Below are 21479 nucleotides of genomic sequence, written 5' to 3'. Positions count from 1 at the left end.
TATATATTGCACTATTCTTTTTTTAACAAAAATCTAATTTTGTTTGATTATATATAAATATTTAGATATAGCACATGTGTATACAAAGTTTATACACCAATTTATGATACTCTAATATCATAAAAACAAAGGATATATGAGCTTGTATGTTACAGATAATGCAGCCAAATCGCTGCCAAGAAGAGATCGGTAAATATGTATTCCCACAAATGCAATACACGATACAACAACTTGGCAGCGAGTCCTTCCAAACTCACCTTCTCCGATTTTCTCTATTTTAATATAATTATCCATTGTGCTCTGTCCTCTCTCTTTAAAGAAACGTTAGTTGAACACCATATAACAATACTAATCACGGGATTCTTCTCAAGATTTGACAAAGTCAGTCCTCGCTTCATACAAACTTCTCAAAGTATCGCCAATAAGCTAACGAACAAATTCAAATCAAACGTTGGCACGCCATCTTGATAAACACGATCCACATCTGCGTATTGCTGCGTAACCGTTAGATGCTTTGACTTACCGTGTACTTCCGCTTTACAAGCGCGCTTCCGTCTATTCTACCGTGGCTGGGTTCTAGAAACACTTTTAGCGCTATGAGCATGCTCTGTCCTTATTTAACTTTCAGTAAGTAACAAAGATGGACGATGCTTTAAGCGTGCTCCCCAAACCCAGCCCGTATTACACTCTAGCTACGCTATGATGTAAGAACTTCATGTTTACGCGCGTATATTCAAAGCATAGATTTATACTCGTAAACTGTAGTCTTTAACGGGAGATTTAAAAATAAAAGAATAGCTATATAATTTTCTTCCATCATTCGCAGGCATATTATCTTTATTTCCATTATCAAATAATATGTTTCTATTCTCCATAGGCTTCTAGAATCAAATTAAACAAGGATAGATTGTGCCCGTAAACAAGGCTACTTTTTATATTTAAATATATATATATAGTAAGTATAATTGAACAAAAAACTTTCTTATAATTAGAAATAAGTGCGTCTTATTTTTTAGATAATCTTAATAAATTTATTTGCAATGTTGTAACGCTCAAGTACATAATTTCATTGCAGTCATATTCATAATGAACTCTGAAGCCGGGTTAGAACAATTTGCTATCCACGACTTGAAGGAAAGATTCAGAATTAAAGGGATTTGATTTGGTATAATCTGTCGAACATAACTATATTTCCGTATATCTCTCTATCGATATTAAATGTAATTAAACAAAGAAGAAGATGTGAAGTTTCAATGCACTTTATCGTGAAAACTGATAGCCACCACTAGCATAACCTAGCCCTACACCGCGCTGCGTGTGTGTGGTGGCTCGCGCCACTTCGTATTGTTGCTCCATGTTGTTGAACATTTCCTCCTGCTTTTTCAGAATATCCGGTTTGGCTCCTACAGTAGGCGCGCTAGGTAAATCGCCCTTAATACCCATCAGTCGCTTGAATTTGGCAGACACCTTTCCGTCCTGATCGTGTGTGAAAGTCGTCCCCATCCAGGTATTGGCCGTGGAAGCTGCGGTCGACGTACTCTTACCATCGTCTTGCTTTGACTGCTGAAAAAAGATAATTATAGAACGGGACTGTGTCGGACATGCCGATTAACAATATCGTTATCGCTATTAATAATCGTCACCTTGTTTGCCCACAGTAGCTTCCTCTTCTGAATCTGCTCAGCGTATTTGCCCTGCGTCGCTGTCGCCAACGGATTATAATAACTCTGCTCGCTCTGCATACCGCCGGATGTCGCCAAGTCACCGCAACCTTCCGGCGGTTTTAACTCTATGCCCAGCTTCTCCAATTGGGCCAGTTTGTTCCGTCCCTTCTCCTCCCGGTAACTCATCATTCTAAACGGCAGCGGTGGAGCACGATCCCTCGATCGCGACCTCGACCGCGTGCGATCCTTTTCCTTATGATAATTCGAGCGCTCGTCCCGGTGCCGATCCTTTGATCGATCGTCCCTGGAATGTCGCCGATCCCGCTCTCGGTCACCGCGATCCCTACGCCTGTCCCTTTCATTTCTGTCGCGATTACGATCCCTTCTGTCGTCCCCCCTATAATGATGATCCTTGTCGCTCCTTTCTCGGTCATCACTCTTCTCATCCTTGGATGATCCGAGAGAAGTTTTACGCTTATCGTCATCTCGGCTTTTACGATCTCTGCTTCGGTCTCTATGACTACTATTACTATCACGTTGCCTTCGATCGTCGTAGCGGCGACTCTTATCGGATGTATGACGACTCCGATCATTGCGATCCCCTCGCCTATGATCGTCTTTCGAACTCGTGTGATTCTCGTGATCGACGGCTCGCCTGTAAAATGATTACGTTCTGCAGGGGTATACCACACAGATGCGTATTATTATTCTGTACACGATTTATATATATATATAAATTTAGTAAGATATACTAAAATTACTGCTTTTATAGCAAATTTTATCTATATAAAGTATCATTAAATATATAGAGTATCATTAAAGCGCACTTGCATTATATATAGTTAGCAAACCAGCCTACCTCTGGTCTGAAGGAGAAGATAAAACCCGAGACGATTCTGTTCTCGAGCCAAAGGTAGACTGCCCTGCTGAAGGACTGTTTGTACGTTCGCTACTGGATTCCCTGGATGAATTGTTGTTGTTGCTCTCCTAGAGAAGAAAAATTATCAACTTTAATATATGAATCTCTTACATATAGTCTACTAGGTAAGAAGTAGCTCTTAATCCCTACCACAAAAGTTATTTTACAATATGTAACTTCAATACACGCAAAGTTGGATATTCCAACAGTAAATAATATGTATTATATATAGAGAAACTTATATAATATATATATTTAGAGACAAGGATAAAGAGTATTTTTATTTTCGATACTAAAAGTAAAATACTTAAAGAACTTCTATGAAAAATTTATAAATTCAGTTTTCTTGCATCCTTGGTTGTACTTGATACAAAAGTTGCACGACACATAAACATCTGCGTGTCGCTACATTTGATAAAAAATAACGTATATATGATATTGTATGTTAATTATCGGTAGATAGGTAAAATGGAATCAATGTATGAAACAACAATGTCACAAAAAAGAGAGGAATATGAGGGCCCTTCACATCAATCTGCCTCTGCAGTTAGTTATCACCCGAGTATACTTGTACATGTGGTTTCTTTGATGGTTGATTTTTTGTTAGTGTTACCTTCTTCCAGCTTCCTCTACTCACCTCTGTCTTCTGAATAGGACTTGGGGTAGTCTTGAAAGACCCTCACACAGCATAGACCTTGCCGAGATGCGTAGATATTGTATCATGTATTACCAACAGAGCTACGTGTTAATATTGTCTCACGAAATGGCACTATTCCCATTTACTTATCATTTAAATTTTAATTATGTCAATGATAGAGCCTGATTATCCTGTGTTTGATAGGGTTTCAAGGTCTTGTCTTATTTATATTTAGATTTCAAATAGACTAAGAAAGCACATTGATTTTTGCCCAATTGTGATAAAAATCACTAGCTTATGCCAAATTATAATTTGATTAGAAATATTGCCAATATACAGATAGTACTTTTGTCTCTGCACAAATAAGATTTGTTCACTATAGACGACATTAATCGATAATTTGACACGACCTTGCAAAACCAAATACTAGCCCCCTTATATATCACGCCTAAGACTTTGCATGTACATACAGTACCCATAAAGTCACTGCGGTATCTTCTTAGGCATTGCCCAAATGTTTAGTACTTAATAACTAAAAATCAAGGATTACGGGTGTGTGCTTTCACTGTACCTCACTCATGTCCATTTGTACCGGGTCGTAATTGGCATCACTAGCCCTCCTATTTGCCTCTTGCTGTCCCTGAGCTGGCATCTAGGAAAATAAAATCAATTATGTCGCGCTTAAATTATATTTCGATTCGAATTTATATAGTCTATTAATGCATTTTGTAATATGTGCATTTTCATGAAAGTGCAATATTTATAAATAAATAGTCTTGTTAGGGGCGCGTAAATTGTGTGCGGAATAACGTTCATTGGATATGCATAGAGAAGCCATGTCGAACGATATACATTTGCAACTCGAGGCGTCCTAAACGACGACGAACGATCTAATCCCCGACCATCCGGCATATATCCTCGCGATTGCTCACCTTCACGTCGTCCGAATTGTTACTGTTATCGCCGTCGCTAGCGTAATTCGCTAAGGAATCCATAATGGCGTATAAACAGCACAATCAATTGTCCGCTAAATCGTTGACTGTCTCGAAATCGTGTCGTTTGCTAGCGCTATCGTAGCATGGCTGCATGGCGCGTCGACGTCGATTCCTTCCTTCGTCTCGCGCACGTACGCCGTACGCTGTACGCCATTGGTTGAACGAGTCAAGTCGAATATATGTTGCCGAATAGTTCGAATACGGATAGTATGTACATACATATATACATTGCATCATATAATTAACGATATGTTCCTGTTGTATCTCCTTGCAAGTTTCCTCCTTCCTTTGCTCTCCAATTGCGGAGGATATCTCACCTCTTGATGAGAGAGTTAAGGTAATTTTTTCGAAAGATTATTCTCAATTTAAACGATACTTCGAAAGCAATATCGTTTATACCACTTATCATTGTTCATGTTTTTCAAATCCGTTTTTAATAAAAGCAGAAGGAGAGGATGGATGAGAAAAGTAAAATTTATTATGCCCAAGAGAGAATCTCCATCATTTTATTGATATATAAGAAATTTCTCGATTGTTCGACGGGAAAATGTTTTTGTTTAAAAAACACACGAGGGATTCTGCTAATTTATTTATTAATTCTAATTAGAAGGTAAATTCAAAAATTTGTTATTCATGTATATCTTATCTATTCTATCTCTCTTACATTTTGATATACTTCCATCCATTATTATTGATTCTAATTACTAATTTTTTTTGCAGTATACTCGCATGTATCGGATCATATTGATGTACAAGTATGCCGAAGAGGTTAACGATCATTCCCCCCCACGCAGGAAAAACCCGATCGACGGTATAAAAATAACAAACTTTTTCTGTACATTGTCAAGTAACACCATACACGACGTGCGTATTTTGTACTTCCTCGTCATTATAATATAATTGTAATTTGCGATCGAGAAGAAATTAGCGAAAGAAACAGGTTAAGAGATATATATATATATATATATATATACTGGCTAATATCGAGAGACATCACTGTGAAAACTAATCAACGATTTGCAAACTACAAAACAGGCGCGATACATACTTTCTCTTGCTTAAAGGATATCATTAATGATGATAGAGTAAATTAAAATATCCTGCGTATCTTATGTGTGTTTATTATTTATATTATTTTTTAATTGGTTATATTTTAATTCATCTGCAAAATCTACGTTTTTGGCGTCGGTATTACAACACGATTCTAGAAGTTAGCATTGATTCTAAGTAACACCCGATTAATAGATATAATAACTCAATATTGCAATCTAGAAAAAAAATTAATTACTTGATCGCATATATTTATGGAGAAATATCTCTGACTCTTGAATCACATTTCAGAATATCTTTAGAAATTACGACGGCATCTAGACCGTAAGTCGCACCATAAATCAAGAAAGATGACTATATGTGCATGATTGAGAACGGCGGGAGGCTCTACAGGGGTTAATACACGGGGTGCCCGGTGCAACGGGCGCCCGGCTTCAGAGGTACTCGAACCCGAGAGTCCACGCTACGCCGTCACTATCTTCGCGGTGCAGTACAGGAAAGATGCGGGAAAGGAAGACAGAGAGAAAGAAAGATGGGAGCCCACGTAAATAAGTAAATACGCACGAATGCACGTACATACGTATATAGTATATACGTTCGTAGCATCTCGCATTGACGTTTACGCGCGAAGAAGCGCGGGGTAGCAAGCCGAGTGGAGCCGAGCCGGCGACGTGAAGCGCGCCGCCGAGCTGCGCGTCGTTGCACGGGGCGAATCACCATCACCGATCACCGGGACGCAACAGTCGCTCGCCGGACTTTGTGCTGGAATGAGGTGGTCGCGGGATGTTCGCCGCGATACCCAACGTTTGCGTCCAGTGACACGATCTCTCGCGATTATCCGCTGTGATATCGTTCCCGCGCGTTCCCCTTCCGAGGATCGACGCCAGTTTCCCAGCGAGGGTACGCACGCAAATACAGGCAACACTGTCGCGCACTTCCGGATCGTAAGTATACAGTGAATCATCGTACTCTCTATTGGATTTTGCGAGGGATGCGATCGCGCGCACACCTCCCGGGTTGCATCTCTGACCTCGAGAGGGTTGGTTGCACTGTGCAATGTAGGTTACCGTTACATCCGACTTGATACGATGCCTCTGTCTATGTAATAACTAGCATTACCATCGAAGAAAAAAATTCCGAGTGTATTTCATGAGAAAATCAAGGTGGTTAATCGACGTGATCGGTGAAACTGATCTCGAGGACTCGCATAATGTGAATTAGCGCTATCCCGCGATTAAGTAATCTTCCTTCTCTATTTATGATATAAGTACAACTGTGAATTGTGTGAATGAGAGCAATATTGTCGATCGCAATTGGTTAACCAGTGTGCGACTAATTTGAAGGGCCGGTCGTAGTAATGTAAGGTAATACTAACTCTATTTATATGGCGTTTCTCTAGTGACGGATTTTTCGTTAGACGTGCATTTAAAGCCTTGATATTTACAAGGGGCCCCTCTCTAAATCAATTACTTTTCTTTCCATGTTTTATTATTTAACGAATAATCTATATAAAATGCTATCATGTAATTGCAGCGATAATTAGTGATAGCCAGCTTATATTATCGATGCGATTCAAAAGCTGCACTCGAGAGTATCGTTTCATCTAACCATGTGTAAAATTTTGACAAAAATTTTAATTCACGAAGCCCTTTCAAGATTGCATCGCGTAATTCTATATTTTTATAACTTTATTTTATCGGCTAATAATTTTTTCCGTAATTAAATCACTGATTTCTCCGTGAAAGAGAAACATCTCCCCAAATTCCGTTTCACATAAATTTCATATGTTGATGTTTAGAATTAATTTGCCATAGGGACATCGGAATTTCGAAAAGTCAACGTGCCGTTAATGGAATCTCTCGTAACTTCGTTGACGAGGATCGCCGAGTAATGAGATGTATCTAGTTCTCTCTTAAATGAACGATACCCGATCATGAAGCTTCGATAACGCGATGGAAGCAAACACTGTAATAAATTAACGTTCGTCGCATCGTCATCGACACTTCCCTTTCATTCCATTCTCGGATCTACGTGACCTGCTTTTCGACTGAAATCCCAGCCAATTGTTTTTAACGGACTACATCCTCTTCGCACGGGCAGTTTCGATCCGTTCATCCTTCCGCGGTTTCCAGAATCTCGACCGTATTGATAAGTTCCTCGACTGCGAAATTCGGGCGACTCCCTTCGATTCGTCACGATGATTGCTTTCCGGTCGCTCAAAACTTTATTAATGTTAAATACAAATTCGCATCCCGCTGCAATTTCCAACGATTTGTATACATATGTATATACGCGATATATGTTTTTCTGCCAGTTGATACCGGCAAGATCGTTGAAAGAACATCACTGAATAACATCCTAGGTCTACTCGCCACATGTCGGCTTAATCAACGCTCGTAATGCGTTAGATATTAAAGTTATATAGTGCGCGATCATTGTGTCTTCATCAGCAATATTGGCACACTTAATTTTAACAACGCGTCAGCACGAAAGTGTTCGTCTTAACGAATCGAATTTCTCAAAGCTTAATCCGAGATCGTTTGAAACTTTATTAATTTCAAATTTCATACTAAACGATATAATTTTATTCTCGTAGATTGTTTATTATCCTTCGTTGTGCGAAAAGCAACCTAATTTTCAATCCTTGAGCGTGCCTATCGGCGGGTAAATATCGACAAAAAATCTTATAAGTGTAAACAGTTCCATAAGCATCGTAACTATCCTTCTCCCCACTTGTCTCTTATGACCCGGAATGCATCGTTACATCACTATATGCGCGTTAATCGTTAATAATTTTCCTCGCCCGGTAGTCGAACGAATTCCTGCTCTATTAAATCGTTCACTCAAAAAAATGTCTTGCTGATATAGGTAGATTTCTAGGTGTCACAACAAAAATTTATCGCTATTTTTTGTATCTGTTAGAATATTGTCTGTTACATATAGAATTTATAGCAGCAATATTCTAATAATATCTTCTAGAAAATTTAGGTCCCATTGCCAAATGTTAATCACTGCATTGGATAAATATGAGTTTCGATACTACAGCTAGAACGATCTTTATGAGAAATATAACTGCCAATTATAACTGCAGCATCGAAAAATTGAGAAAAATTGTTTAAAAGAGCTAGATAGATTGAGCGCGTTATACAAATATGTTAGACGTGAGGATTATATATTCATTTGTTTCTTGCCGCTAATTTTTTCTGTCTACCACAGCCAAACTTTATAACAAGTATGATTGGCCTTAACATGGATAGGCGCCACAGAAAAACATTCTTTCTAAATTTCACAAACAGTTCAGATATAAATTCTGTCTCTGTCACTTAGATTGATTAAATGCGAAACATATGCGATATCACAGTATTTGCTAATCATTTATGTACCTCAGTTAATTTTGCGCACCCAGAAAATTTTTGCTGTAGTTGCAATACCACTTTTTTGAGTGTTTCCAGAGGAATTGCTTTATTAAGAAGTGCTTCTTACAAGAAATAAGAATATTATTTGCGTAGCAAATTTCTGTTAAATTTAATGGGAAACCGATTCATTGAACGTAAAAAACCGAATCTCTTCACATCCAACATATAGGACAAGTATGTCGTTGTAACTTTTACTGTGTGAAATAGAATGTCGTATATAGATACACGCACACACACACACTCACACACACTCGATAGCTCTTGGAAGTAAAGGCTTAGAATTATTCGTTTCAATCACATTTGATGGTGCGATATGAGAATATTATGAACTACGGAGAAATGATGCTCGTGTTTATATCGATCCGCGAGCAGGTACCATTCAGAGTTCCCACCGATGAAAGCGATTCGCGGGACATTTTGTAGGATCGTTAACATTTTCCTTGAAAATAATCGAGGGTATAATGTGTGACGCGACCGTCGACGAGATAAGGGGAAACCGCATTCTATTTTTCTGTTTTTTTAGAGACTTGTTTCTACCCATGATAATTTTAAAGCTATTACTTATCTCTTTTTTTTTTAGAATTTTTGCGAAATAGCGTGCGAAAGTGTAATATCGATTACGTCGATTCAAATGCCGATTATTCCAGAAAACAATCTCCGATCGAGTCGACGGGTGTTGCGAGTACCATTGCGAATAATACGAATCATTTTGTAGGAACTATCTTCTATATGCCGCCTCCTTATCACGAAAGATCTTCTCGCTCTAATACATACGTAGGCAGCACGGTGTTACATTGTATAATACATACGGTATGTGTTATTATATGCCAGCGGCCAGGAGTAACGCTCGTGTCACTCCGCGCGTAACGCGTGCGTTTGCCTCGCGACCTGAGCACTCGTCTAGGGCCGGTTGCACCTACGCTGAATGCATTAGCTATAACTTAAAAGTATCTATTTTAAAACAGAAACATTTATATGAACGACATAATTTTTCTCATCGAATGTTTCTGAATAATACATTTAAAATATTTACGTTGAATATCGACAACTATCAATTAATTTAATTTTTTTTAAATACAAAAAAAATGAATATTACTACTAATATTATCAAAATTAATTGTAATCTATAATTACCTTATTTGTGTTGTAAAGAAATATATTATGCCCACAAATTGTAAAATTCATTTTATATATGAAATGCTAAAATGAATTTTATAAATTATGGGCTTATTTTATTCTTGTACTAAATTGTTCAAATTGATTTTTCGCTGATATATGTATTTATCAAAGATCTTTAGAGTGAACACGCACATTGACGCTATATTACTCTTATCGTAAAATCGCAAATGGACATTGTACAGTCTTGTTACACAGGTTCTTCGTTTCCTTGAAGCACCTCTTTCTATCAGCCGTTCTTCCGTCTTTCGATTCACCTCGCTCTTCTCCTCTCTTTCTCTCTCTCTCTCTCTCTCTCCGCTTCTCCTTCTCTCTATCTCTGCTTCTCCTTTTATCCTTCTTGTCTTGCTCGCGCTCATCGCCGTGGTTCCGTTATTCCGCGGTAAATACATGCCGGGCATCCTGTGCGTTTTACCTCCGGAGAATATAAACAGTGTGCAGCGTGCGCGCGGCATCGACCGTGCGTTATTGACACCGTGTATGCGATCGGGCTACAAAAAGGAATGACGAGACGAAATCAAGCTCATATTTTTATAGATATACAGAAGCAACAATTTTTTTACAACTCGTGATTAAATGATATAGCGATATAGCTATCCAGAGTACCACAATTGATCAATATTGCGCTATCATTGAATTAGAAATTAATCCTAATAGTATTATTTTGAAAAATATCATTAATTAAAGAAAAATTTAATATTACGAGTATAATAATAATTTCTTTATAAGATATTTTTTATTCATTCTTTTATATTATACACAAAAGTTTCATGATTATTTTTATTATCTTTTAGGCGTGATATAACTTCTCTGTAGAGATTCGAAACGAGAGAAAGAATCGGTGATGCATATCGTACAAATATGAACCTCTAACTGGATCCATCGGTTCTCCATACGCGGGCTCTCAGAAAACGTCTTTGTATCAAAGTTCACAATATCGGCAGCGGCGATCTTTTCCTACTCCCTTGACATTGCTATTGTGCCGAGGAACTTTGCGAAACCAATGCGGAATCGGTTATTGGAAAAGTACTACCGTCTTTACCAATCTTACATATGCGACTCTACGAAGAAATATTGCGCAAGAAACTTTCGATCGCGTCAACACGATGCCAATGTCCGTGGATTTATATAAGAATACAAAGCGCGAGCGCCGACCAACGGAATGCTCAAAATGGAATTACTGTATTGTTTCGCACGACTGTGAGTAAATGCGTAACAACGTTACTGGCGAAAGTTTCCGACTGTAAGATAATTTTCTCTACGTATGCGCTGAAAACTTTTTTCGCAATCGATCAGTAAGAAAAGTAATGCTTGCATGGGGATGCTCGACTTTTACAGCTACCTTCTGTCATTTCGTATTAATATATTCTTCCTCGCTTAATTTACGTACTTAAAATTGATTTGATTTAACATAGTTATTTGTTTTTTGTAATTTAATTTAATACGTTAAAAAAAAAAAAGAACGTCCAGATACCTCAACAGGTCCCAACGCGCCGTGAAAACTTTTTTCGCAATCGATCAGTAAGAAAAGTAATGCTTGCATGGGGATGCTCGACTTTTACAGCTACCTTCTGTCATTTCGTATTAATATATTCTTCCTCGCTTAATTTACGTACTTAAAATTGATTTGATTTAACATAATTATTTGTTTTTTGTAATTTAATTTAATACGTTTAAAAAAAAAAGAACGTCCAGATACCTCAACAGGTCCCAACGCGCCGTCGTCGGATTGTACGAGCAAAATTACGCTATAGAATCGGGCGATTATTCAGCGCATCGTATTTACCATTTCTATAGAGGTATGCTGGGAAAGCAAGTTCCCTCGTCGCGCAATTTCTCTCAGAGCACCATCATCCGAAGGGTGCAGCCCTATGAGTAAGTGTGAGGAGGGGGAGACGGGACCGATGGGGCGGAATTAGGTGCTCGGTCGTGCAACGGCTTGAATGAATAATTCGCATCGATCGTGAAATCTGTCCCTGCATGTGCCTCACGTCTCACACCACTGCTTCTCTATTGAATCGTTGTTTCGTAGCAGGGATGCAGGTCCATTTTTAGTCTATGTTTGGGGTCCGCGCGGAAACATGGACAATCTACATCTATGTGAAAAGCGTGTGATAAATCACAGGATGAATGATATCCATCTTCGGATAAAAAAATAGTCCCTGTACTATGTAAACTACTTATTCACGTGCGAGACATACGCATAATCTCTGTCTATTATACAATAATCTATTATCTCTTTTCTTCTATTTCTAAAGAATGTTTAAAGGAGGTGCTTTTATATATAAAAAATTGAATATAATTTATATAATTATTTTTATTTTTCAATTTTTTTTTTTGTGAAATACTAAAAATGCATAATCCGTGTACGAAATGTTCAAAATTATAGTTTTTATTAAAAAAGATTGAAGATAATTTATAATAAGATTTTCTCTCTTCTCTTTTTTCTTTCTAAAAAATTGTAGGTAAACTTTCTTCTTAAGATCAGTGATTTTAGCGGAACGAAAGATATTCGAGCGATCTAGCGTCATCGCCTGGTATAAACGTGACTGAAGCATACGGCAAGCCGATCTGTATTCTGGTTGTCAACGTTACGACACGCGGGCTTCAACAACGGTTACCGCGATGTCGGCGATGTTTTTCAAGGACGATGCGGGCGGTACCGATATAAACGGAAAGGAAACGTTTTGTTACGATAACAGTAGCTTTGTTATCTTTTTAAGGAAGTTCGTATAAATTTCTGAAAAAATTTTTTTATATTTGTCCGATATCTATCATGCGCGTGCGCAAAATTATTATAATCTCATTTCTACCGAAAGATATATTAAAGTCATTCAGCTCGATTGCGGCCTTTCATCTCTTTTCAGACACGAGAAGAATCTCCCCCGTTTTTCCGCAGATTTCCGTTACATTGTCGCGTTCCTGTGTGTACATTCCAACGCAAACACACACATGTATACACACAACATCGCAAATATGTGCTTCATTTGCGGCGCTAATACGAGAGTTTTCCATTATCGACTCGTAAAGAAATAGCGGTCACTCTGTCTTCCCTTCCGCGCTCCGCCCGAAAAATGTCATGTTCATTATCGGGCGGGAGATATATAAAAGGTGATGCCTCGTAAAACTAATGAAAAAGTAAAACACGCGATGTCATGTAATTATCTTAATGCCCGTGATTACCACACCGTATCAATGTCGCAATGTCGCAACTCACTCTATTGGACAGAATAATTCGATGTCATGTAATTATCTTAATGCCCGTGATTACCACACCGTATCAATGTCGCAATGTCGCAACTCACTATTGGACAGAATAATCTCTCTTCCGCGCGAAATTTCGTGAGAAGGGTCATCGCTATCGTTGTCGGATAGGTGAGCTCACATGCGCCAGTAACTTCTTCCTCCTCTATGATTTCATTAACCCAATTTTCCGAGTCGCACACGTTAGACTAATCTATGGACGGAAGGTCGTACGCGTGTGATGACGGCATTCTGTGTAATAAGGATACATAATAACCATGTGGAAACACGCATTGCGTATCGCGTGATATCCTGAGAATACATGCGACTTCGATGATTGCTTAAACGTGAAGTATAGTAAACGATACAGGATACGTCATGATAGCGCACGGGAAGTAACAATAGAAGATTGTGCCTTGAGAGAAAAGACTCGCTCGCTCTTATCTTAAGATGATTTTGAATAACAAAGATGAACGTTACGCGATCGACTGTATATGCTTGGTGTCGCTATACTTTAAGATAACTAAGCTAGCTTGTATTTTGAAAAGCTTCAAATTACCATCTGGATTCTTCTTTAATAGATATATTGTTTCACAAAGAAATTTATACTTTTTTATGATACTTATTATATATTTATAAGATACCTCTTGTCTATTATATATGTATATATCTCGAGATGTTGTTTACAAGACATTATTTCGAGACAATGTTTACAACACGCAATTTTCCACGCTTCATTTAGTCACAAGGTACGTGCGCGCAATTGTAAACTATAGGTCGTAATAAAACAGCCTATTTTTAGAGAATCGAAGCATGCCCGGTCTCGTATGTGCAAACTGCATGCTTTTGGAAAGATTTAATCGCCATTCATGCTGAGGTCTTTTAAAACGCCACTTACGAGAGGAAACTCTTGTGTTTTCACCTGTGAGCGTTTTGCGACTTTTTTACGCTGCGAGATAAGACATTCCATTATCGGAATTAAGAAAATGAGAAGAAATGATTGCGAGAATATCTATTCATTGTCCAGACTCTTATAAGGATAGATAATAGCTCTCTGAAAAGAAGGAGAGTGTGTTCTTCCCTCGAAAGAGAAATAAAAAATCTTTCACTTTCCATCGGAGGAAAAGTAGTCTCTGATTTGGACATTTCATGCATTCTCGAGAACCTGTCTGTTCAAATTACACCCACATTCAATTCATAGAATAAGAAGCGAATTGTTGGCTTTTATCATTATTGACATCCCGTCAATGCTTATATATAGACGCGTACTTTCATAAATATAAAATTATGGAATTAAATACAAAATGTATGAAGAAAAAACCAAGAAGAGCTCAACTTTGAGAAGAAGGGAACAGTCACTTTCACGACTGTACTTCTCATGTATATTGAATTAGCGTTTCCAAGAAACAATTAGAATTTTTATTACAGCCGGAAAGATATATCATTGGCTTTTTACGATGTACATGACAAGCGTGTAAGAGTTATTTTTAAAAGATTCGCCTTTATCAATATATTATGATCGTAGAGATCCAAAGAATATTTGGTTGCTCATGACTACACACTAACGGAGTTGGATATTGACGTAATCAGAGACCTGTTCTCGATGACGTAACGTAGCTGTCTTGCGGAGGACATCTAGATGTGGACCGCGAGGAAAGAAAAACCTTATTCATCCGAAATTAACGTGTTACATCCGCGCAAAATAACGCGAACGTACCGGATATTTGTGGCCTTTTAGCCGTGGATATTAGCGTTTGCTTTAAGCGAATTCGTGATTTTAAAATTTGAAGTTATTTAATAATATAATTTATGAAAAATAGATGTTAGAAATAATCTACTGATTGTCTCATTTTGCAGTTTACATATTGTGGCTTTTTTATTATGGAAATATGACATTTTAGAATATCGTAGGATATATATCTTGTACGAACAAAAAATTAAGCAGGATAAGAGACATTAAATGCGTATTCTATTATCGCGTTTAACGCAGACTATAACTTCCGTCTCATCGGAGCACCGGATCGAATAAAGCTAGATTAAATGAATCTCGTCTAGTTAAAAAGCGTTCACACACGTCTATTTATAGCCGGCGATCATAATATTACGTATGGAAAACGCGCGGAAATCTTTGCGCTTGTAGTTTCTTGACTAGAAATTCATCTCGTAAATCGTCTCTGAAAATCAATAGTGCTTCATGTTGATACAAAATGAATGGAATTTAATATTACCATTCGGTGACATTAGATCAAATAATCGATATACTGATGGTAAATATTGACAAGGAATCTTCTCGGATGAAGCTTAATATATTTCATGAGCTTCAAATTATTATAAAATTTTATAACTTGCTATTATTTGTAGAAATGGGCAGGAATTTTCGTGTCGGAATAATGTTTATGAGCGGCAAGCACGATAGCCGCTTCTTTAAAACGCGCAGAAACATTCGAGGCTTCCGTAACCTGTCGTTAACCTACTTAGGACTGTTCCAGTACACGCACTGTTCGCTTTAACTTGTTTTATAGTCATTCCAAGACCGACGAACTGATTCCCTAGATTAGAACGTAGAATTTATGTCGCAATTGCAATCAATTGCATCCATAACTTGCGAGCAAAGAATGCTGTCACCACTTGTACAAGTATCAAAAGATGCTACGATTAAGATTCGTTTATCTTAAGATTCGTAGCATCTTTCGATTCTTTTACAAAATTCAAAATAAATAAACTATATGCTATAAATATGAAATCGATAAATAATACAAAAATTATTATAACTGCGCCGAAGATTCATGATTTTTTAACAACACCTAGATAGATTTTCGTCGATATATGAAAAGTCAGCAGATAATGATTCCAAACTTGGATTTGCAGCCAATGTAAAGAGATTTTCTCTAACAAGATCAAAGTTCGTTCCTTCGACGAAAATTCGCACACGTTACTTTACTCTTTCGCGGTTGCTGACCATGCCAAATTTGCGGGACGGAAAATGCTGATCGACCGAACGAAGAGGAGGTGGACATTTAATTACGAATCGACGTAGGAGGAGAGACGCGCGCTGAAAGAATGGCGAGATAGTTTAGTCATGAGCTATGTAACCAACTATATCTTATATGTAACGACGACAATTACGACGGCGACGTAATCAATCCGAAACGATACAGGGGGATATATATATGAAGATAAATCACGCCTGCTAAGTGACCGTCCAACTGTGCGATCCCCTTTTCGCAGGTCCTTTTACTGTATATATTGTACATGCAATCGTTGAATAAAGAGTGCTCCATAAAAATAAGAAGAAAATTTTTTGGGAGTATTATCGAGTAAAAAACTCGACGAAGATTAAGAAATATATCGCGTCGAAAAAAATGCATTGTCAGAATACTTTCAGAATATTAAACTTTTTTAATCTTTATTTTTATCATTTATAGAATATTAATTATTATAATCTTTTTTATACATGGCAGGAACTTTTTGCGAAAGAAGTGAAACTTTATCAATTATACCGAAATTCTAAAAATAAGAGATGCTAACTTTATACAGATTAACTTTCCATGAAAACCGGAATATAGTTAGCGGTATATGACAGGGCAGTTAGTTATAATGTAATTAATATATCACCAGCACTCTTAGCGGAAATCGATTGTCACAATATGTGTATACACATATATACGGACCGGTATATTCACACACACACACACACACAGCTGCACAAATTGCACGCGCCTTGAATGTTCCGAATTCGTTGCATTTGGATCGGATAGATTGATGCATCAATACTTGAAACGCATCACGTAATGGTACACGCGCGTGTTTTACCTTGGCATAAATTCGCCACATAAGATATATCTACGCACTTTCATTCATGGATAAATGTCATCTCTAGCATACGAGGGAACTTTCCAATCTAATAGAAATAAATGCCTCGATCTCTCTTTTCTCATGCAACGGATATTTGACACGTCGATGTAATTTTATTACTACATGCATATTCTAGATTAAACTTGTTTTTTCGTTTTTATATCACCGCAAATGCTGCGAAAAGCATCGCGTGCTGTGGAATATTAATTGCGACCTACTATCTTTCTTTTCGCGAACTGAATTTGCCATTTATATTAATCCACAGTAGGGTTTTTCCAATACGATATCTAATAATAAAAGCGCCTGATAGCGGCAAATTCTCATCGAAGGACGAGTGGGAAGATTGCGTTTCGTTAGATCTTTTACCAATTTTATAATTGCATTCTCATTTTATCTAAACATACTTCGGGTTACATTTTCGACGAGTCTTTTCATTGATACGCCTTGAATAGACTATTAGGAATATATTTGCATATTATAAGAAGAAAAAGTAAAGTTTACACGAGCTTTACATTTACGAAGATCCACATACATATTCGGTATACATCTGATAATTTACTTCCGTGGCACGTCTGACAACCAGGTGACCACCAGGTCAAAGTATAAATATGGTACAATGATTTCATTATCGCACGTTAAGAATCGATGTGACGTCGATTTATTACATCCGCACGGGTTGCCTTTGATGTCCCGCACGCGTGTGCAGGTGCGATCGTCTTCCTGTCCGATTACACGTAGCCGATTCATGCGCATGATGACCTCGCTCAGTCAACCGAAGTATTGTCACAGCTTTTGTATAAGTCTGTTATAAAAACAATTAATAATTAATTGGATTATGATTAATTATATAATTAATCATATTTGAAATATTTTGTTTGTGTTTTTATAAATGACAAAATTTCAGATATATAATTAGCAGACAAATTTTTTCATTCTTGCAATGAAAATTATAAATATTAACTAATTCAGTGGAATATATATATAGCGCGGAATTCTGATAGTTAATTTATTTGAAATATTTCGTTTTTAATCTTGATTGCAATAGTGGAATAAATTTAATGTCACCTCTGCTAATTATATATTTGAAATTTATCGAAATAGCTTTATATTAAATTAACAAGATATGTTCGTTCTTCGTTCGATTGTATTTATTCATAAATATTTATAAATAGCTCTATTATCCGCACATAATTTTTTCTTTGGCATCTCAAGCGCACGCAGAATGGACGCATCACGATGGAAATAGGCGATCAGTCAGCATAGTAGACGACCCCAGGTCGTCCTGATTGATCGGCACACCCGCGATCGTTCCCGAGTAAGACTGACCCGGTTGCTCGTTCGCGATGGCCACGATGGCGTCAACGGAGAAAATGGACATGGAGAAGGACTTGCCGAAGAAGAAGCTCATCAACACGAATCTGATATCGCTCAAATGTCTTCTGTTCGTTTTTTTTGGTGGTAGGTATCAGTCGACATCGCAAAAACAATCGCTTTAGTTTTTAGTTCGATCAATTCGGACGACTTCTAACGATCCACGATTATTCCTTTTCAGGTATCGGCTGTCTCTTCCCATTTCTTCCATTGCACATGACGAAAATGGGACTAAATATTGAAAATGTTAGGTTCGTGTCGATGGTCTCGCCGGCAGTAGCGATACTGGGGCCGTTGATAGCAGGACCGATTGCCGACAAGCTCGCCGGCCGTCAGAGCAACAATGACAAATCGTCGACGGGTCGTTACCTTCGCGTAATGATCGCCGTCGCCTGCATCTTCTCGGCACTCTTCTACTCGCTACTGTTGCTAGTGCCCTCCGTGGACCGCACTCTACCATCAGCCGGGAAAGGTCCGGGCCTCAAGTTCAACTGCGATCGGCGGGGAGCGATGGTGCGGAGCTAAATGATTAACTTGATAGATAAATAGTAAAGAGAATTGAGAGAAAATGATATATATCTGAAGAATATTTTAACTGTATATATTAAACTTTAATTAAAATCCGTGGATTAAAAAAAAATGTGGAGAAAATATATTTGAATTTTATAATTAAAATTTTATTTTTCTCTTTCTCTCTAATTGTAAATAATATTAAATTGCAATAAACGTAATCACATCCTTTTTCTAGGTGCGGCAAGAGAGGTGTGAGGACCGTTTTGGCTGTCATCGTTGGACCGATGACGACAGCGGGGTGGGCATCATGCTGCTAAGAGACTGCAATTACGTTTGCTATCCGACCGGCTGGCAACGATGGCATTCAGAACTTGCGTCTGACACAACAACCTTCCGAAGCGCCGTCGACCCCGAGGTTGATTTCTTCGACGGCAGTGGCGAGATCACGGTCGCACCGCTATACAGCGAACCCTACGCGCCGGTAAGGCTACGATTACAAAAAACACGGCATCTCGATTGTGTTACAGGACAAGTGTGCCGCGATAAAACAAAACAAAAAAAAAATATATGTGTGTGTGTGTGTGTGTGTGTGTGTGTGTGTGTGTGTGTGTGTGTGTGTGTGTGTGTGTGTGTGTGTGTGTGTGTGTGTGTGTGTGTGTGTGTGTGTGTGTGTGTGTGTGTGTGTGTGTGTGTGTGTGTGTGTGTGTGTGTGTGTGTGTGTGTGTGTGTGTGTGTGTGTGTGTGTGTGTGTGTGTGTGTGTGTGTGTGTGTGTGTGTGTGTGTGTGTGTGTGTGTGTGTGTGTGTGTGTGTGTGTGTGTGTGTGTGTGTGTGTGTGTGTGTGTGTGTGTGTGTGTGTGTGTGTGTGTGTGTGTGTGTGTGTGTGTGTGTGTGTGTGTGTGTGTGTGTGTGTGTGTGTGTGTGTGTGTGTGTGTGTGTGTGTGTGTGTGTGTGTGTGTGTGTGTGTGTGTGTGTGTGTGTGTGTGTGTGTGTGTGTGTGTGTGTGTGTGTGTGTGTGTGTGTGTGTGTGTGTGTGTGTGTGTGTGTGTGTGTGTGTGTGTGTGTGTGTGTGTGTGTGTGTGTGTGTGTGTGTGTGTGTGTGTATGTGTGTGTGTGTGTGTGTGTGTGTGTGTGTGTAATATTATGAAATATAATATTATGAAAAGTCTAATTTTATAAATAGAACTTTTAATCCTTTAATTAATTGGAAATACCATTTACATGCATCCAGCAAGGAGCGAATTTTCTTTTTCTCGCAGTAAAAAAAATAAAATTTGAAGCAGATAATCGTGATCAGCGTGTATGTATAATTCTATATATACATAATTATAATTTTTATAGGAGGATCGCGAAGAAACGAAAAAAATTCGTCGCTATGTCATGAGTGAGAATGAGCCGCCGCATCTGTGCTACAAGAATGAAGACGACAATATTGTCTGTCATGTTTATACAGAGTACTCCGGCATTTTGCCGGTAAACGGTAGTCTTGGACAGGCATTGAATCCCGAAAATGAAGAGGAATGGTGCGCATATCCTATGGCTGAATACTTCGCCTGTCGCATACCGCCCGAATTGGAAGTCAGAATGGCCGAGTTCAATCAGAGTTGCTCCATTGAATGCGATCTGGTCAATCCGTATATTCTTTCAGGTAATAATTTACGTTAATTAATTTACGGCAATTAATTGGAAATTAGTACTATCTTGAATTTTTTATTTAATATTAAGTATGATGCATTACAGTTCTACAATTAGAAACGCAGTCCTAAAAAATCGATTCTTTGGAGATTTCCGCAATAATCATGTTCTAATACTTTTATATAACATTAGTGAACGAAACTCGACAGATAAAATTCTAAAAAAGCATAAACGTCGTATATCGCCTTCATTCATTTGACGATTTTATTTTCCACGCTGACAGCAAAAAGAAATAGAAAATTTTTCTTTTATACCGACGATAATATATCATTTCAGGCAGCGTGCTGACGGAAAGCCAGTGTCAACGTACTGGAGATTGGGCGGAAGCGGCGTTTTGGATGTATTTATTCGTACGCTCGATCGCAGATATCTTCCCGACGACTGCCGTGGCTCTAATTGACGCGGCGGTGGTGATCGCGACGAGGGAGACGTCATGCGGTCGCGGCGATGTAGGACGCCAACTAGCCTTCGGCTCTCTCGGTTTTGCTCTACTAGGACCGCTGTCCGGCTATCTGAGTACTCTAACGAATGATATCGGACCGGCCTATTGGCTACCGCTCGTTTTGCACGCTGTGCTCATGATCCTCACGGCTGTCATCGCTCTGTCGGCGAACGGCATGCCGCTCAGTCCACCCGAATGGTGGTGGCACACGAGAAGCGGCATGCTGGCGTTACCAATGAGTGCTATCAAGAGGTACGGCAGCGAGACTGCTGCGCTGGTCTTCATCCTGTTAGTCATGGGGTCCTTCTGGAGCGCGATGGACAGTTACTTGCCTTTGTAAGAGTCTATTAAGATAAAGTCATTAGATAAAATAATTTAACTGTTTGTTGAATCGCGATTCGAGATATTAGGAATATCTTTTCTTCGTCACACAGGCATCTGCAAAAACTAGGGGGCGATGAACTTTCCATTGGTGTCGCTATGACTGTCGGAGCAATCCCGGCAT

At 38.5% G+C, this 21479-nt stretch overlaps 3 protein-coding genes and 1 long non-coding RNA gene across 7 annotated transcripts in view; 1 reads left to right on the top strand and 3 right to left on the bottom strand.

Moving 5' to 3' along the window:
• Positions 1–575, bottom strand: part of LOC115238462 (cyclin-dependent kinase 1) — a 2740-nt gene extending 2165 nt beyond the window's left edge. Inside the window, exon 1 of the mRNA XM_029812317.1 lies at positions 258–575. Coding sequence (XP_029668177.1) covers positions 258–294 — 37 coding nt within the window. The 5' untranslated portion in view covers positions 295–575. The remainder of the gene's footprint in view (positions 1–257) is intronic.
• Positions 576–1008: 433 nt separating this feature from the next.
• LOC115238461 (arginine/serine-rich coiled-coil protein 2) lies at positions 1009–4329 on the bottom strand. Of its 2 annotated transcripts, none has more exons than XM_029812314.1 (5): positions 4153–4329; positions 3792–3872; positions 2524–2651; positions 1644–2319; positions 1009–1563 (listed from the first exon to the last, which is right to left on the bottom strand). In XM_029812314.1, the coding sequence occupies exons 1-5, from the start codon at positions 4213–4215 to the stop codon at positions 1261–1263; spliced, it is 1251 nt and encodes a 416-aa protein (XP_029668174.1). In that variant the 5' UTR covers positions 4216–4329; the 3' UTR covers positions 1009–1260. The 2 variants fall into 2 exon arrangements, with proteins under 2 accessions (XP_029668174.1, XP_029668175.1); XM_029812315.1 differs by having other exon boundaries at positions 1009–1560.
• Positions 4330–4361: 32 nt separating this feature from the next.
• LOC115238458 overlaps positions 4362–21479 on the top strand; it is a 19020-nt gene continuing 1902 nt past the window's right edge. The window contains exons 1-9 of one of the 3 annotated variants that reach the window (XM_029812310.1): positions 4362–4422; positions 4936–5026; positions 5557–6209; positions 18168–18413; positions 18508–18839; positions 19075–19320; positions 20179–20485; positions 20809–21310; positions 21409–21476. In XM_029812310.1, coding sequence (XP_029668170.1) covers positions 18299–18413; positions 18508–18839; positions 19075–19320; positions 20179–20485; positions 20809–21310; positions 21409–21476 — 1570 coding nt within the window. In that variant the 5' untranslated portion in view covers positions 4362–4422; positions 4936–5026; positions 5557–6209; positions 18168–18298. The other 2 variants (XM_029812312.1, XM_029812311.1) reach the window with 2 other exon arrangements.
• On the bottom strand, positions 17343–18277 carry LOC115238465. The gene is made up of 2 exons (XR_003884506.1): positions 18143–18277; positions 17343–17757 (listed from the first exon to the last, which is right to left on the bottom strand). It is a non-coding gene; the product is annotated as an uncharacterized LOC115238465 (long non-coding RNA).

Source organism: Formica exsecta, unplaced genomic scaffold, assembly GCF_003651465.1.
Source record: "Formica exsecta isolate Colony F162 unplaced genomic scaffold, ASM365146v1 scaffold34, whole genome shotgun sequence".
NCBI lineage: Eukaryota > Metazoa > Arthropoda > Insecta > Hymenoptera > Formicidae > Formica > Formica exsecta.
This window is presented reverse-complemented; position numbering and strand designations above follow the sequence as displayed.

What these genes read in the sequence shown, in the direction of transcription:
- LOC115238461 (XM_029812314.1), bottom strand. Translation starts at nt 4,215, where the DNA reads ATGGATTCCTTAGCGAATTACGCTAGCGACGGCGATAACAGTAACAAT. An exon ending in TACAAATGGACATGAGTGAG is followed by an intron (nt 2,652 to 3,791) that starts GTACAGTGAAAG and finishes TTTCTTCTCTAG; the next exon opens with GAGAGCAACAACAACAATTC. An exon ending in TCTTCTCCTTCAGACCAGAG is followed by an intron (nt 2,320 to 2,523) that starts GTAGGCTGGTTT and finishes ATCATTTTACAG; the next exon opens with GCGAGCCGTCGATCACGAGA.